Below are 16,069 nucleotides of genomic sequence, written 5' to 3'. Positions count from 1 at the left end.
ATGTTTTTCAGAGACTTGCTGCTTTTAATGCATAGATCTATTTGTGCTACCTGCTTATATTTAACAGGTAGGATATTCTGATGAAGGAAGGGATTTTTGTGGTTTTAGAAAGGTTTTTGTCATGGATATAAATTGTTCCAATGCTATGCTAAGCATAACTCCTAAGCTTCCACTTCAGTATCCGATGATATTTAACATTAACACGAACCGCTATAGTTTTCGGTTTGTAAACATGACGGTAGCAGTTTTTGACGGGTAGCACTTACCCGCATTTGGCCGGTGGCGGGTGCTAATTTCCACCCCTGGTTTGAATGGACAGTGAAACAGAGAAATGATGTGAGCGAGCGTTACCTTCAGTTTAGGACAGGGGTACTGGAAGAGATGGACCTTACAGAAGTCGTCAGCCACGGCCACAAGCCTCTCACTGTGAGAGCGGCACAGAGCGTTGATGTCCGTCCCATCAGAGCCTTCCAACCACACGCCTAAAAGCCACAGAAACTGTCGTCAGTCTCACTTGATAAAGTAACTGAAGTAAGTGAGCAAATGGAGACATCCCTGCCTGGTGGCTCTCACCCATGACATGGAAGCCCAGCACACAAGTGTAGGAGGCCCATTCTCTGTCTCTGCTTTCAAAGCGGTTCCTCAACAGCTTACATCCGTCTCCAACCTCCCCTGTTGAAAAGAATCGACAGTAAGAACAAGAGTACCAGCGGTACACAGTACGCAGTCAGAAATGTGTCGGAGTAATCAAACTCCGAAGCATGAATTCCCTCACACAACAATCCTGAATCACGAACAGATCCCTTGTGATCTTCACCTTTGACCTTGTGACCTTGAAATCGATAGGAATCATCCTTGACCCATAATTACTAGAGCCAGTTTCTCATTGAGCTGCGACTGTTGGAGACAGATTCTGAGATCATGGGACCAGCGAGCCACGCAGCAGCGTTTTGCACAACCAGTTCTTAAAATTTACGGCCTCTTTTCTTTTGTGCACAGCTGTAATGGAACATTTTAATGATGTTCTTCTTAATAGTAAAATGTATAACAATAATTATGATTCTTGCCGGCACAAGTGAAGACTTGATGAAGTTCTTCTTATTCTAAGTGTTGTTTTTTGTATCGAGGTTTGAAATGCTTTTGTTGTTTGTTCTATGTGGGAACTGAGGAAGACTCTGGTCCTCCCTTACTCCCTTCTGGACCTGGACTTGGCTGATTTGTTCTCACTCCCTGTTCTTATCAGATCTTCTTCGTGAGAAACGAAGCTGCTCAGTAACTATGTAAAAGTGTGGCTGAAAATGATATAATGAAGCCTCCCTATAAAAGTGGATGTTGTTCTCATTCAGAGCTCTTCTCCTGACTGAGTTCAGTGAGTTGGTTCTCCGAACGCCTTTTTGCCTTCGAAATAAAATTCTTTTTCAAAGACCAAGATCGATCTTTCTCCTGATTCTCTGAAACAGACATCTCACTATTTGTTAATTATTTTTTGCCGCTACAGCAGCTTATAAAACTATATCCTCGAGGCCGTGTACATTACTTTGTTGTCCACATTCGGCCACCACCTCAGCAGCCACCACCCATGTTTATGTTTTAATCTACCAGAGTACAGTTTAGAAATGAATGTAACATATTTGCGCTTTATGCCGTTGTTCAACATTGAAGCGAAAATGTCAGGTTTTTTTTGTTGTTGTTGTTCTTTTTATGGCTACCAGGTTGTATTTTTGGAGCCAGGTGTTGCACATTCGGGACGTGGGGCTGTACCCTTGATAAGGAAGTCCCACCTACTCACTAACAAGCTGTCAATCACAGAGCAACAGGACGTTGTTCTTAAAGCTTCAAATAACTAACTGAAACAAAATGTTTTTAGTTTTTTATTTAAATGCATGTTTGAGCAAGGTAGTACTTGAATTAACACCTAAAAAAATGACCTGAAATGTGTTTTTATTTCATAGTCAGAAAAAAAATATTTGTTTACATAGAGCAGTGGTGTCCAACCCTGGTCCTCGAGGGCCACCATCCTGCAGGTTTTATTGTTTCTCTGCTCCAACACACCCGATTCAGTGGTTAAATCACCTCTTCATGTTCTGTTAATCACCCATTGATTCAAATCAGGTGTGTTGGAGCAGAGAAACAAGTAAAACATGCAGGGTAGTGGCCCTCGAGGACCAGGATTGGAGACCCCTGATATGGAGGGATTGGACTTAAAACTTGTACTGCAGCCAGCCACTAGGGGGCGCATCTTGTCCATAGTTGCCTCAACTTCTGGCTCTTAGTCCTGTCTCTAGGTATAATACATCTCAGTGATTTAGAACAGTTTCTCTACACTTTTCTTTGACGTTGTTTGTTTAGTTTGTCACTGTTTTTGTAACGGAACAATGTCCGTGTTACTGCATGAGTGTCTGTGGGCTGAGCATTAAAAAAGCTGATGGTACTGAGAGGCCCTTTTCTTTCTTTTTTTGCCCTTTTCTCCACACTCTGTGCCTCATGACTGATGTCACAGCTGATAAGGTACTAACTATTGATAACTATTAGACAGTACATCACTTCCAGACTGTTCATTTAATCAACAATATTCATTTTACAGCATCATTATGGAGTTTTCTTTGGATTTCAGTGTCTCTAACTTTCGCACAGTTTGGGATGTTCACCTACAGTAAAGGATCTCGTAGTCTCCTGAGTTGGACATGATGTACCTCCCATCTTTGGACCAGTCAAGATGAGTAATGAAGCTGGAGTGTCCCTGATTGCACAGATAAAAAACAAAATTAGACGACGCTTGTTTCATTCAGCATTTTCCTATTTCTCAAACAAAGACCCATGCGAGATTCAATTTATTGTTCTGTTTTCAATTGAGCGACATTAAAATCTTTTCTGGCTCCAAGTCGGTTCATGCTTCCACCAAACTGTACTTTTACTGCCCCTTCAAACCCTCCCTGTGTCCCGTCTGTACCTGCCTCAGCAGTAATGTTAAAGTACTGCAGTAAACCTCTGAGGTGAATACAACCAGATCTGAACCAGTTTTAATTGTGATCATTCATCACCAGGACAAGGAGGTGATCGTGGAGCTGCCTGCGTCCTGTGGGTTTATTTGTTTGTCTGATGGCAAAATATCTCATGAACCACTGAACAGATTTTAATGAAACTCTCAGAAAGTTGTCACTGAATGCAAATCTACAACTGATTAACAACCCAATTCAAGATGGCTGCCAATATTGTGCGATATCTCATCGAACATTTTGGTCAAAGTTTGACCAAAACGGCTACAACTCTATCCCCTCCTTCAGACAAGGCTAGGCCTTTAATTATCAGTGTTATTATTATTAATTATGTGGTTAGGTCTGGTCATTAAAGGGCTGAAGCTCCAGATGTTTTCTGAATAATCCTGGCTCTCAAGACTGAAGAAATTAACACGGGCAGTTCTAACCAAAACACATGCATTAGGTTCTGAAAATAACATGACAATTTATTACATTTGCCTAAAAACACAAGTGGGCTGGGTTGTGCTTTCTCTGTCTTTCAAACAAGCTGCATCAACTGGACACGTGTATTTTAGGCACCCAGACGGAGAGACTACAAGAGCTGGAGGAGTTTTTCTTTTTGCTGCAGAAAGAGGATCTTTTTCCAACTGCCAGCAAGGACTAAACATTGAATTAATGCAAATTAATACTCATCCGCATAAGTATATTCATCCATCTGTTGAATGGATGGATGCCTGTTTTATGCACTTTTTTGCATTAGCGCAGGACAGGAAGTTAGCTGTAAAGACACTTTCTGACTTGTTAGTTTAAAACTTCTGCAAGTGTGTCATGGTAGTTAAGTCATGTGTCAAACAGTTGTGGTTTTTAACGACAGTATGATGACAATACAGGTCAGAGAAAAACTATTAGACACATGAAATATTTGTTATTAAGATACATTTAGTGAAGATTTGTATAGAAACAGAAAGAAATACATGATCAGACTTATATTTAAGGCTGGTGACATTCCTTCCTTTGTTTTTTAGGAAAAGAAACAAATCTCTGAGAGAAATGTATTAAACATATACAGAAATGTGCTGTTTTACTCACATTACACTTCCCAAATCGGCTGTAGCGGCGGCCGCTCTCCGTCACACTGTAGATGTAGATGAAGTTGTCATGAGAGCCAACAGCTAGAAAGCTTCCATCTGAAGACACAAACAGCAGCCGTTCGTACAGTTAGAGGGCTTTCCCACAGGGCTCGTCTGAGTCTTTGTTGCAGCGTGCACTGAGGACGTTCAGATGTGTGTTTGGCGCTACCCGGCTGCAGCTAAGGATGGATTTTAATGCAAGGCTGGAACGGGGTCCTAGGAGTTCTTGTCTCATAATCCTGGGACTGACCTGGTGAGTATCTCATGACAGACAGCTGCTCGTTCCCATCACTGGATTCAGAGACCACCCCCCTGGTCAGCAGGTCCAGCACCACCCACCTGTCAAGGATATTCACAGATCAGCAGGCAGACACACAGATACCAGTCTGAAAAATGGGCAGTTCAAACGAGGTTTTATTATTTTTTTCCTCTTCTAAGTCACACGTACGTTCAGTTACAGCAAAAACACGTGTGGTTACACAAAATATCTACTCTTTCTGAAGGTTTTTGATGTTTTATAGAGTATTGTAGTGTATTTTACAGCAACATGTTTGTGTTGAACTGTGTGGAAAGCTCAGATGATATATTTTTTTAATTGTTTTTTAGTTTGGATTGGTATACAGTAAATGTAAATGCAGAGGCTTCGTGTTGTGCTTACCTTCCTGTGCTGAGGCCGACTGAAACTACCGATCCATTGGGGCAGAAATCAGCACACAACCCATATTCCTGCACAAGATGCAGATGAATTTATTCCAATTTAAATCCTTCCTTAGATAAATGAATGCAGTGTTTGTAAATTCAAATCCCATTTCTACAGAGTAAAAAAAAAAGATGTTTTCTAAAAGGCAAAAAAACCTTCAATGTTTTTGTTGTTTTCTTTATTAAAAATTTTGTTATATATGATTATTAACATTGTCTTTACTGACAAAGTTTAGTTTATTTAGACAACATGACAAAACTTATTTTTGTTGGCCGAGAGGTCAGTCACATTAACTAGTTACAGATGGAGGTGTCAGGACCAGCCTAAATATATTAAATGTACAAATAAACAAGTAAACATAATCGCAAAGGGGAAAATTTAAAGGTTAATCATTTTATTTTATGCTCCTACTTTCTACAATAACTAACAAATACAAGACAAAAAAATTAAAGTCTTGCAGATTTTCTTCTAAAGCTTTATATCAGAGTTTGATCAGAAAGTCGTACCTCCAACGTGATGCACCAGTCCAGCTTGTGTTCCTCCGTGTTCCACAAACACACCTGCCTGTCGTGACCACAGGTGAGGAAGATGTTCTGTGAGGGGTGAGTGGCCAAACCCCACATCTCGTCTACGTGACCCTGAGACGTCCAGCACGAACACAGAAAGGGAAACAGCAGATTGGCGAGGCAGAAAATGTCTTAACAGTTTGTAGGTAAGTAAATAATCATCTGGTCGCAGGCACACTAGCTTTCTTTCATTACACGGAAGACGCCGGCTGCAAAGACGGCTTCAAAATGAAAGCGCATCGTGTTGTCCATGGCCACCCTTCACATAAAGCCAAAAAGCAGTGAAGTCTTGACTTTTAAGGAGGGGAATGTTGAAGAGAGAAACTCAAACCTGCTTCATCAGACAAAGAAAACAAGTGATGGAGCAGAAATGAGCCATGTCAGAAGAGAACAGGGGGTTTGGACTTTAAAGCTTTTCAACAGGAATGTTTCTCTAAAATAAATTAAGGGTCATTATATAAATTGTTCAGGGGACAGATTTCAGCAGACTTTGCAGGGACCAGCTGTTGATGTAAATAATAATAATAATAATAATAATAATAATAATAATAATAATAATAATAATAATAATAATAATAATAATGATAATAACAAGAAGAATCAATATTGAGGGAAAAAACAATAAAATTAGGAAAAAAGAAAATAAGAACAAGATAAATATCATTATTATTACTACTATCATTATTAATAACAATAATTGCATTGTAATTATTAATAGGAACAACAAGAAAAAAGAAGAAAATTAAAAATACAAATAAAATTAAGAAAAATAATCATAATAAAAAAATAACAGTCAGAAAAATAATACAAACACGAAAAACAAAAATAAGTATAAGAAGAAATATTTCTATTATTATTGTTAATATTATAAGAACTAAAAGAAGAAAGATTTAGGCCTAATTAGCCTGTGCATTATTATATTGTCTTATATTAAAGTAATGGATTTACATATTAGATTTATTTTAAACATGTTTAATACAGTTTGTTAATTTTCTTGCAAAGTTATTAGGTAATTCACTGGGCAATGACAATCTGCACCACAAGCAAAAATATATTTTTAAAATACAGAAAAACATTCTGTTCCTGCCATTCAAGTAAGACCAGCCTGAAGAGGAGGGTCTGATTCTGGGGCGTTCAGATAAACACTGATATAAGATGTTCAAAAGTCTAAACAGTTAAAATAATGTGTAAAGAAGAACTACAGTGTTTTAAAGGTAGTGTTATGTGGAAAAAGGGCAAGATTATTAGCATACCTGCACTATGGCAACGAACCCATCTATGAACGTCCCTCTGAGAATGGCGTTTCGGGTCGTACCGACCAACAACTCCTCCTCATCTACCACTGCAATGGTGCGCACGGTCCCAAACTTTTCTGGAATCTAGAGAAACGGTGCCATTAGTCGGATCGCTCGCAGCACTCCCCTCCGGGGTGAATGTTGCGTCACGCAGCCTTTGACAGGTGGATCACCTCACACTCTGTCTCAGGAGCCAGGTCGGCGCTCCAGCGGATGATCTTGCGGTCCTTCCCGCCTCCGCTGAGCAGAGCGCCGCCCTGCAGGGTGCACAGGGTGAACACGCTGCCTTCATGAGCTCTGGTCTGCCGCATGATCTGGTAGGTCTCTGTTGGAAAGACAGATTGAGACGATGTTTCTGTGTAAACAGGGGTACAGATCTTGGAAAACACACCCTAAAGCGCTGGATGGATTTTAAAGAAATCATCTACAACTAATGAGCTTTTGGAGACAATCCCATTCAAAAAGGCTGCTGCAGCTAATCAACATTAGTCAACACATAAGTGACTATAACTCAGTTTTACAAACACTAGGCTAAAATTGGATGTGGTAGTAGCTGAGTGTCACTGATTGTGAGATCTTACATTATTGCATGAGATTGCACAAAATGTTATTTTCAAGGTTTGGCTGAAATGGTTACAACTCGGTCATTTCTCACCATAAGATGATCTTAGTCTCAAACTGTGGCATGAATAGACATGCGCGATATGCATCATTTCAAGGAACGCTAGGCCTTTAATTTAATATTATATTAAACCACCACTATTCTATATAATGAAGTTATTACATAAATAACAATAACTTTTCACAGTTCAGTGATTAATTTCCATATGTACTTTGCAGCGGCGTTTGCTTTTAATTAGACCGTCTTTCTGCTGGTTTGCAGTTCATCAGACTCCACACTGACCTTTGGCTCCTTTGCCAAGAGTTTTGACATCTGCGGCTGACTTCCCCCACGTCAGGATGTTTCCTTCAGAGTCTCCGGTCAGAACATCTCCAGTGAGGCTGAACACAAAGCACTGGATGAACTTGGGCTTCTTGTATTTCTGCAAATAAAGACGCAGCAGTTTGATCAACTGAATGTACAGGTTTAAAATGTAAATCTTTTATCCTGCAAATTGCTAAGATAAAACAACTTTAATCTTTTCACAGCAATTCCTTTAAACGTTATTATTTAAGTCTTTACATCACCTTCAATTTTACAGGACAAGTTTTTTGAAATTCTGTAACACTTTCTTTTAGGAAACACAAACTAAACACTAACTAGGTGCTTAATTAAATGGAAATTAGTGGCATTTTAACTTATTTAAACATTAGGCATTTATCATTTGCTTATTCTGAATGATCAGATTTGACAATCCATAAACCATTAATTACAAATTTGGCTGAAATCTACTAATGTCTGTCTATTAACAGTAAATGAAGAGGCTGTTGCTTATTAAAGGGATAGTCTGTTCATCTCTGAAGTGATGTTCTGTCTAATAGTTGGATTAGATACCCAAGAACCTAATATATAATATATGTAGTTGGTATAAGATTCCCAGTTCTAAAATGTTAAGATGTCTTGTCTAATAATTTTTAATCTCCATTAATTAAAGGTTCAGAAACCTAAAACTTTCAACCTGAAGTTTAATTCTGCACAAAAATCCTGACATTTCTTTAACTGTGTGTTGTGGTTTGCTACTTGATTTGTAAAATAATACAATATTATTGTACTTTTTTTGGTGACATCGAACGGAAAGAGAACTTGTGCGTTTAAATCAAGCCATTTGTTTCAAGCTGCATCGCTCAGTTGCAAGGCTTGTGTGCATTATTTGCCTTTATCGTATTCCATTTTTTTTATTTTTTAGGGGTCAACTTCAGAGGGGGGAACTTATGTTGATTAAAATAAATGTCAAACTATTATTGAATTAGCTTTGAGCAAGACCTCACTTCAGAACAGGAAACATATTCTCATGTTTTCCTGCCTCATAAGGCACTTGCTGAGCTTAATAAACAACAGCCTTTTTGTTCACTAAGACAGAAATTGGTAGATTTATTAAAATAAATAAATAAATAATGGTCTTTTCATTGCAGAACTAGGTAATCCAAATTTAGTTCATAAGTGCTAAATAATATTTAATTAGGAGTTGATAGGCCGCTAATTTGCATGGTAATAAGCACCAGGTTAGAAGTCTGTCTGTGTAACCCTAAAGCAAAAATGTTAAATACCCGTTACACCTCAGTGCTGCTAGAACCATAGAACTATGGTTTATTACCATATAATTCCATGTAAATACCAGCATATTTATAAACTAGCAGCAATATAAAAGTTTATGAAACAGCTTTTGCACAAACCATTATATATATTTTTAGATTGGAGCTGTTTGTTGCCTCGGCTCCCTTCAGACCGGCTGTAAGTTTGACAGTCCTGTTGGTCATAAACTCTACTTCTCCAAGTTGAGTTTGTTCAAAAATCTGTCTACGACAAGGTAAATATTCTTTGTTCATAACCTTTCCATAAAGAACGCCACTTCTAAAAAGGTGGACTATCCCTTTAAACTTGATTTGGAAGTGCTTGTTCATGTCAGTGCAGTCAGGTAGGATGGTGCAAATAAGGACACAGAAAATGCTGCCAGGTGACAAAACAAGTGGGAATATAGGACGAATTTGCAATCAGTCACTGCTTTTGAATTTAGTTTTTGCCTTGACCCGTTTCATAGTAAAGACTAATAATTAGCCTTAACTAAAAAAATTATACCTTTAGAAAAGGATGAAACTAATTTACTCATAGGGACGTGTCAAACTAAGGTGTGTCCTGTAATCAGCGTCAGATTCTTTAATCTCAGATCAGACACTCTTCTGTCATGATCGTGGGGGTTTGTGGTTTGCTGCATTCCTTTTGTGATTGTACTCTTTGTGTGTGTGTGTGTGTGTGTTCTTTTATTTTTGAGTTTCCTTGCATCTCCCTTTGTCACCAGCCCTTTTCCCCTCCTTCATTCTTGCCCTCAGTTGACCCTTCAAACCTGCTCCTCGTGTTCATTGGTCTCAGCAGTCACCACCGGTAATCATTCCTCCCAGCCTACCTGAACTCACCTTCTCATTGGTCTGTCGTACTGTCTGTTAGCTGCCAGTGTTCCTGTGTTCCTGTTTGCCTGTTCCCCGCTTGCTCCTCGTGCTAGTCATCTTTATATTTTTATTTGTTTTATTTCTGTTATTAACCTTCGTAATTCATTCCTCGATGTTTCAGTCTGCATACTTGGGTCCTACTCACCACACCCTGACATCATCTTATTTAAAAGGCACACCCGGACAGGATCCAATGAAATCTCAAGACTATCAAGGCGTTCTGGAGCTAAATGTGCTGTTCAGAGTCAGAAAGCTTGGTCTCAATTGCAGGTGATGGATCTTCCAACAGGATAATGACACAAAACTCACAACTAAAATGGCTCAGAAACAAACATTGGACCGTTCTGAAGTGACCCTCTGAGCCCTGATCTAAATCCTGTTGAACATCTGTGGAAGGAGCTGAAACATCTGGAGAAGGAACCCGTGGACAGGTGCAGAAGTTGCTTAATTGCAGTGACTGACTGAAAAGGTTGTACAACAAAATATTAACTCGAAAGCAAAGACTGACTGATTTTCAGTAGTCGATTTTTAGTAATTTTAGTCAACTTTTGTCAGTTTCAAGTTATTTCAGTGACCTTTGTGGGTTTTCCTTTCCTTAACAAAAGGGTACAAGCAAATATGTCTGCATCTGTAGTCAAACATGTCTTACTCCAAAGATGCCTTGCTTCTTGGTGAACTGTCCTGCGCTGAGCGTCCAGAAGTAGACGTGAGATTTACCGCAGGTGATGATGATGGCACTGTCACTCGGATTGAAGTCCACAGCAAACACAGCCTCGTTGGTACTCTGCACACACAGCAGCACAGTTAAAGTACAAGCAGCCCACGGCATCGCTCAAGTATTTATCAAATGAAAATGTCTACTAACATCAATATGCTGGTGTAGATTCTCAGTCATCCAGGACATGGTAAATCAAAAAAAAGGTTAAAAACAAAAACAACAGCTGGTCTTCTATTCTGTAGCTGAAGACGTTTTGCTTCTCATCTGAGGAGCTTTCTTAGTTCAAGAAGCAGAGAGCAGGAAAGCAGAAATGCCTTTGTATGAAAACTATAAACGATATCCAAAGGCCAGTTCAGTCATGTAAAGTCCAACTTTCTGTGACTTGTTTAAACTCTGAATGATGTGTCTGCTGGGAAGTTTGTCTGAGCTGCAGAGCAAACCAAAAAATAAAAGGAAGAAGAAGAATGTAAAGTCTGGTCAGAGTGTGATTTTGTAAATCGTACATACAGAAACAGCTCTACACAAAAAGCTTCATTCAAGGCTTTGCTGCAAAGTGGCATGTGGACTATTCCACTGGTGCGGAGATGGGAGGGGGTATAATTATCTCGTTCCTGTCCAATGGGCTCGCGTGCTCTAATGTGTGGGCCGGTCCAGCATTCATCACCCCACCATGCACTCCAGATGTTACTTCTCACAAAACATTCAGTGAGCTCTTCCACAAGCCTAATAAATTATTGATTTCAGATGATAAACTATTTCGAACATCCACCTTTGATTGCCCTGCCAACACACACAAACACACACAGACGAATTCATGAAATATTTACGCTGTTGCCATGACAGCCATGTTGAAAAGTACTCTCAAGGAAGCTGAGCTTTTTTTTTTTTTTTTTGGCATGTAAGCCCATAAAAACAAAGCAGAGAGTCAGACTGCTCTCCCTACCCCCAACATACTCCTGAGCAACTCCTCCACATTCTGCACGCAGCTCACCCTGATTCTGTCATTCTGCTCACAAGTCCGACGGAACTCCTTCAAGCTCTTCAACTTCAGCTCAAGAATGTTTCCGTGCAAATGAGAAAATACTAAAAGAATTTATGATATTTTCAGATCACGGGTCTTATTGAGTGAGATGTGTATGGTATGAGGTGTTTGGCTTTCTCCAAACATGCTGCAGTGCATTATGGGCAAACATCTGTCCTTTGGACTCATTGGACCAAAGGACATTGTCCCAGAAGTTCTGTGGTTCCTTCAGATGAAACTTTACAAACCTCAGTCGTGCTGCCATGTTGTTTTTAGAGAGAAGAGGTTTTTCTGCAACCCTTCCAAACAAGCCATACCTGTTTAATCTTTTTTTTTTAATTGTCCTGTCATGACATTTAACCTTTAACCTGCTAACTGAGGCCTGTAGGGTCTGAGATGAAGCTTCTGGGTTTTTAATCATTTCTGATCATTGCACGGTCTGACCTTAGGGTGAACTTGCTGGAACGTCCACTGCTGCCCTAAATGTTTTTAACTCCTAAATAATCTTTCTCAATGCAGAATGATAAATGTTACATTGTTTTGGAAATGACCTTTGACCCTTCCCAAACTGATGGGCAGCAACAGATGCTTCTCAAAGGTCATTGCTGATGTCTTTCCTCCCTGGCATTGTGTTAAGACACACTTGTATGCTCCAGAGCAGCAAAGTGCTTTTCTAAAGGTGGTCACATGATGATCAGTTAATCAATACATTTGATCAGCAGCTCCTGGCTGATACTGAACCTCTGAAACCCTTTGAAAGTAGCTTTTCCATTTTGTGGAATAAATATTGACATGGTGAAATCTGTCACCTGAGGTCAGATTTAAACCACTTTAGAACCCGATAAAGACCAGATCAGTTTTATTATGTCCTGATGCATAAAACCCTAGACTTGACAGAGGATGTGCTGTCTTTTACCCACAACTGTATTTCAGTGGTAGCTATGATGAAATAAATGCCAACTATTAGAAATTAGTGCCCCATCTTGATTTACAGTGGCACCTGCTGATTCTCAGATAAACTTTGCGGTTATAAGGGGCAAGTTTTCCAAAGATTTCCAAATGGATTTATAGACTTTTTTTTTAGATGGACATTACTAATAACAATATACACAGAATGTGTAATACATATATAAAAAATAATAAATAAAATCTGCAAACATGCATGCTGACTATGTGTGACACTGACTTTAAAAGAAAAGCCAATTTTGGACATTTCAAATCAAGTTGTTAAAGCACCATAGTTGCCTCTACGTACTGAGTGCATCACCATATCACCATGTAATAAAGCATAAATGGAAGCAATTGTTACACAGTGGCATGACAGTTGACAGATCTGCATTAAACCTCGACCTTACTGTATTACCTTGATCTCTGCTTGCTTGGTCCCTTTGGTGCAGTCCCATATTGACAGCATATGTTCGTTAGAGTCATCGATCACGCTCAGAAATGCTCCGGAGTCCTGAAAGCATCGCGTCACAACAGAACAAGAAGAAAGAGAGTAAGAGTCTGTATGTCTAAATGTCCGGCCTTTCATGACAAATAGAGGCTGGACAAATAAACTGCTCAAAACAAAAATATTAGTTTAGATTATTTTACTAGGTATTAAGTTTGTCAGTTGGGTTTTACTCATGGAGTTCCTCAGCGTTCAGTGCATGGACCGATACACTTTATTTATGTTTCAATAGGTAAAATTATCGGACATTATGGTTTAAATTGTCATTGTTATTCTGACAATACTCAGTTATATTTGATGAATTTCAATGGGTTGGTGGCTCAAAACTTTGACATAATTGTGAGAAAACAGGGCAGTTTTCCGCTGAATTCTGAGCATTTGCAACCAAGCAACCACTGTGGTTTCAATGGCCAATTATGGCCTATTTTCATGTGCACAGCTTGCAAATCTGTATTCTAGGCCATACACATTACTTCACCTCCCACCAGCTGCCCTCACATTTCTGATTCAATCCCCTGGGGTACAATTTTGAAATGAAGATTGAGAAAATTTGGACTAGTGTTTTTAAGTAATTTCTGTTTTTAGCTATTGTTTTGCTAATTGGAGCTTTTATTAATGTGTTTGTTAGTTGTGGCTTTTAGCTACTGATTTGCTCATTTTTGATTCTGCTTTGCATGTTTCAACTATAACAATTCAAGCTGACAATTCATTATTCAGCAGATCTCAGCAGAAACATTCAGCGCCCGTCATTCACACAGAATTTTTGCAGAACATGTGATTTCTCCAGTTCTCATTCATCACCAGTGTGGTTTTTAAACCTGGACTTCTGAGGGTGCATCTCAAATGTTTTCTGCCAGGAGAATTTCCACGCAGGTGTCAAAATACAGCTAACTACAACTTAATTGAGAAGGGTTTAGGATGGGTTTGAGACGCCCGTGACAACTCTGACTGTTTTGAGAATAAAAGCTGTCAATTTTCAAGCAACAAGGGTGAAAGCTTTGGAGACTCATGCGAGAAAACGGAGAACCCCTGCAAACATTCTGGAGACTCTCTTGCGAATGTCATTCACCAGCTAGTCGCCAGCAGTCGCAGCCCAGTGAGAGACTACCTTTAGATTAGAAGCATGTCTTAGAGACATAATGACATGGATGACACTTAAAGGTTGTGTTTTTTTGGGCCTAAGCACCCTAGGAACAAACTGTGTAGCCTTTAACTTACTCTGGATGGTATTAACTTGGCACACTGGTGTCAAAGAGCTCTCTTAGATGCCTCCAAGAAACTTCCTACTGAGCACCATTGCCCAAAATAGCACTAACAGGCATTAAATTTGAAACATTGATCCCAAAACTGGAGAAAAAAAAAAGAAAAGTAATCCTCACAGACCCTTTAGCCAACTCCAACAGTCTAGTTTGATTTTCAGTTTTGGCCTCCTGTTGTCATTTTTATGCCTTGCGTTTCACCCCTGCTTGAGTCTGAATCCAATCATCAAATTATTTGGCAAACCCAATGAAGGACAAGGTGGGGATAATAAATTTCAAATTTTTTGCTCTTTCTTCTCCTCACTCACACGACAGCCTGGCAAAATTTAATGCCTGACATAAAAAAATAAGTTTCTATAACACATAGCCCACCCAGGTCCAATTTTCCACATATGATCATTGTCCTGGCCTGAAGACATCTAGAAGGTACACAAATCCCCTGATGGCCCCAACTAAGATATCAAAATGAGCTTACTGCTGCCATTTAGATAATAACAATAAAGACAGATTTGAAGGCTTGTGAAATCAAGTTAGTTTGCAATAAAGTGGAAAAAGTTAGTGGAACAACTTTCCTTTAAAACTTTTCAATAAACACAGGCAGAGATTCTTAATCCAATTGCTAACCTATGGTGACGTGTCCACAAAGACTCTTGGTATTTAGGGTTTTGTTCTGTTTTAAAGAGCTAAACTTACGTTATGACAGTGTTTCTTTGATTTCTTTTCTTTATTGAGACAGACAGCTCCAATTTTAACTCACCTTTATCATTTAGGGTTACTCAGAGTGTTAACTGATTCATATCTGAATGCCATCTTCATGACTCATCAGCTAACCATTCAAAACTCTTTTCATAATATCCTATTGTTGGAATTTTAAAAACGTACACACATGAACTAAAAATCCATTCCAGTCCAAAAGTATGGTTCTTGCTAAATTTGGAGTAAATCCTTTGTTTGGGTTGTTAGAGAACGACACGGAGCGGTCAACTCACAGCGAAGGAAAACGCCAACGATCCCACTCCCCTCTGAAAGGTTCCCAGGCCGATCTGCTGCAGGGTGACCAGGGTGGTGGAGTCCCAGATATGAACACATGACAGCAGAGGCTGCAGCACATACAAACACATCATTTACTGTTGTTAGAAGAATATAAGATGAAATTTACTTCAGCTTCTTTATTTACAATAATACAGATTCCATTCACATGTTATATGATTACATATAACATGTAATCATCATGTTATGCGTCTTAAATACTGATCCTTTCAGTTAAGAAGATCTGAATCTGAATCAGATTCACCTACTTTGTTGCAGAACAAAGTGACAACAGATGTAAGAGGAAGCAGGCTCAAAAGGAAACGGTTCTAAAAATAGATGGTATTGAGCAATTTTCTCCTTTTGTGTTTCCTAATCATTGTTTTTCCAATTTGGTAATTAGTGCAATCTGGATCATAATCTGAATTAACATCAAAATGTAATCCACTGTTTTTTGTGACAACCCCAACATTTACTGAAGACTTTATCTAAATCTGGAGGTAAAAGTTTAGGATCTTTTTGTCCCAAATTAAACAGCAGTAAAGGCCAAGTGGTTCAAGTAAGTCCCTTTTTTTAAATGGTTAAACTACATTTTTAGAGCCTTATAACAAGCCCTTGAGTGCCTCTGTATCTAGTTATTTTAATAAACAAGTTTAAATCAATCAATCAATCAATCAATCAAATTTTATTTGTATAGCACATTTCAGCAGCAAGGCATTTCAAGGTGCTTTACATAATTAAAAAACAAAATAAAAACAGCATGTGACAATGAATAAACAGTAAGAAAGAGACAAACATCGAAGACATCAAAACCC

General features: G+C 38.9%; 1 protein-coding gene across 2 annotated transcripts in view; it reads right to left on the bottom strand.

The window, feature by feature from the left end:
• eml3 (EMAP like 3) overlaps positions 1 to 16,069 on the bottom strand; it is a 60,693-nt gene that overhangs the window by 2,143 nt on the left and 42,481 nt on the right. For both annotated transcript variants that reach the window (XM_017427045.3, XM_017427046.3), the window contains 13 exons: positions 15,215 to 15,325; positions 12,877 to 12,972; positions 10,424 to 10,558; positions 7,574 to 7,712; positions 6,843 to 6,994; positions 6,628 to 6,753; positions 5,315 to 5,446; positions 4,767 to 4,834; positions 4,359 to 4,447; positions 4,068 to 4,165; positions 2,653 to 2,740; positions 574 to 672; positions 352 to 482 (listed from right to left, as the gene is read on the bottom strand). In XM_017427045.3, coding sequence (XP_017282534.1) covers positions 352 to 482; positions 574 to 672; positions 2,653 to 2,740; positions 4,068 to 4,165; positions 4,359 to 4,447; positions 4,767 to 4,834; positions 5,315 to 5,446; positions 6,628 to 6,753; positions 6,843 to 6,994; positions 7,574 to 7,712; positions 10,424 to 10,558; positions 12,877 to 12,972; positions 15,215 to 15,325 — 1,464 coding nt within the window. The remainder of the gene's footprint in view (positions 1 to 351; positions 483 to 573; positions 673 to 2,652; positions 2,741 to 4,067; positions 4,166 to 4,358; positions 4,448 to 4,766; positions 4,835 to 5,314; positions 5,447 to 6,627; positions 6,754 to 6,842; positions 6,995 to 7,573; positions 7,713 to 10,423; positions 10,559 to 12,876; positions 12,973 to 15,214; positions 15,326 to 16,069) is intronic.

This window comes from Kryptolebias marmoratus, linkage group LG7 (genome assembly GCF_001649575.2).
Source record: "Kryptolebias marmoratus isolate JLee-2015 linkage group LG7, ASM164957v2, whole genome shotgun sequence".
Taxonomy (NCBI): domain Eukaryota; kingdom Metazoa; phylum Chordata; class Actinopteri; order Cyprinodontiformes; family Rivulidae; genus Kryptolebias; species Kryptolebias marmoratus.
The sequence above is the reverse complement of the archived record's forward strand: the minus strand, read 5'-3'. Positions and strand labels throughout refer to the sequence as shown.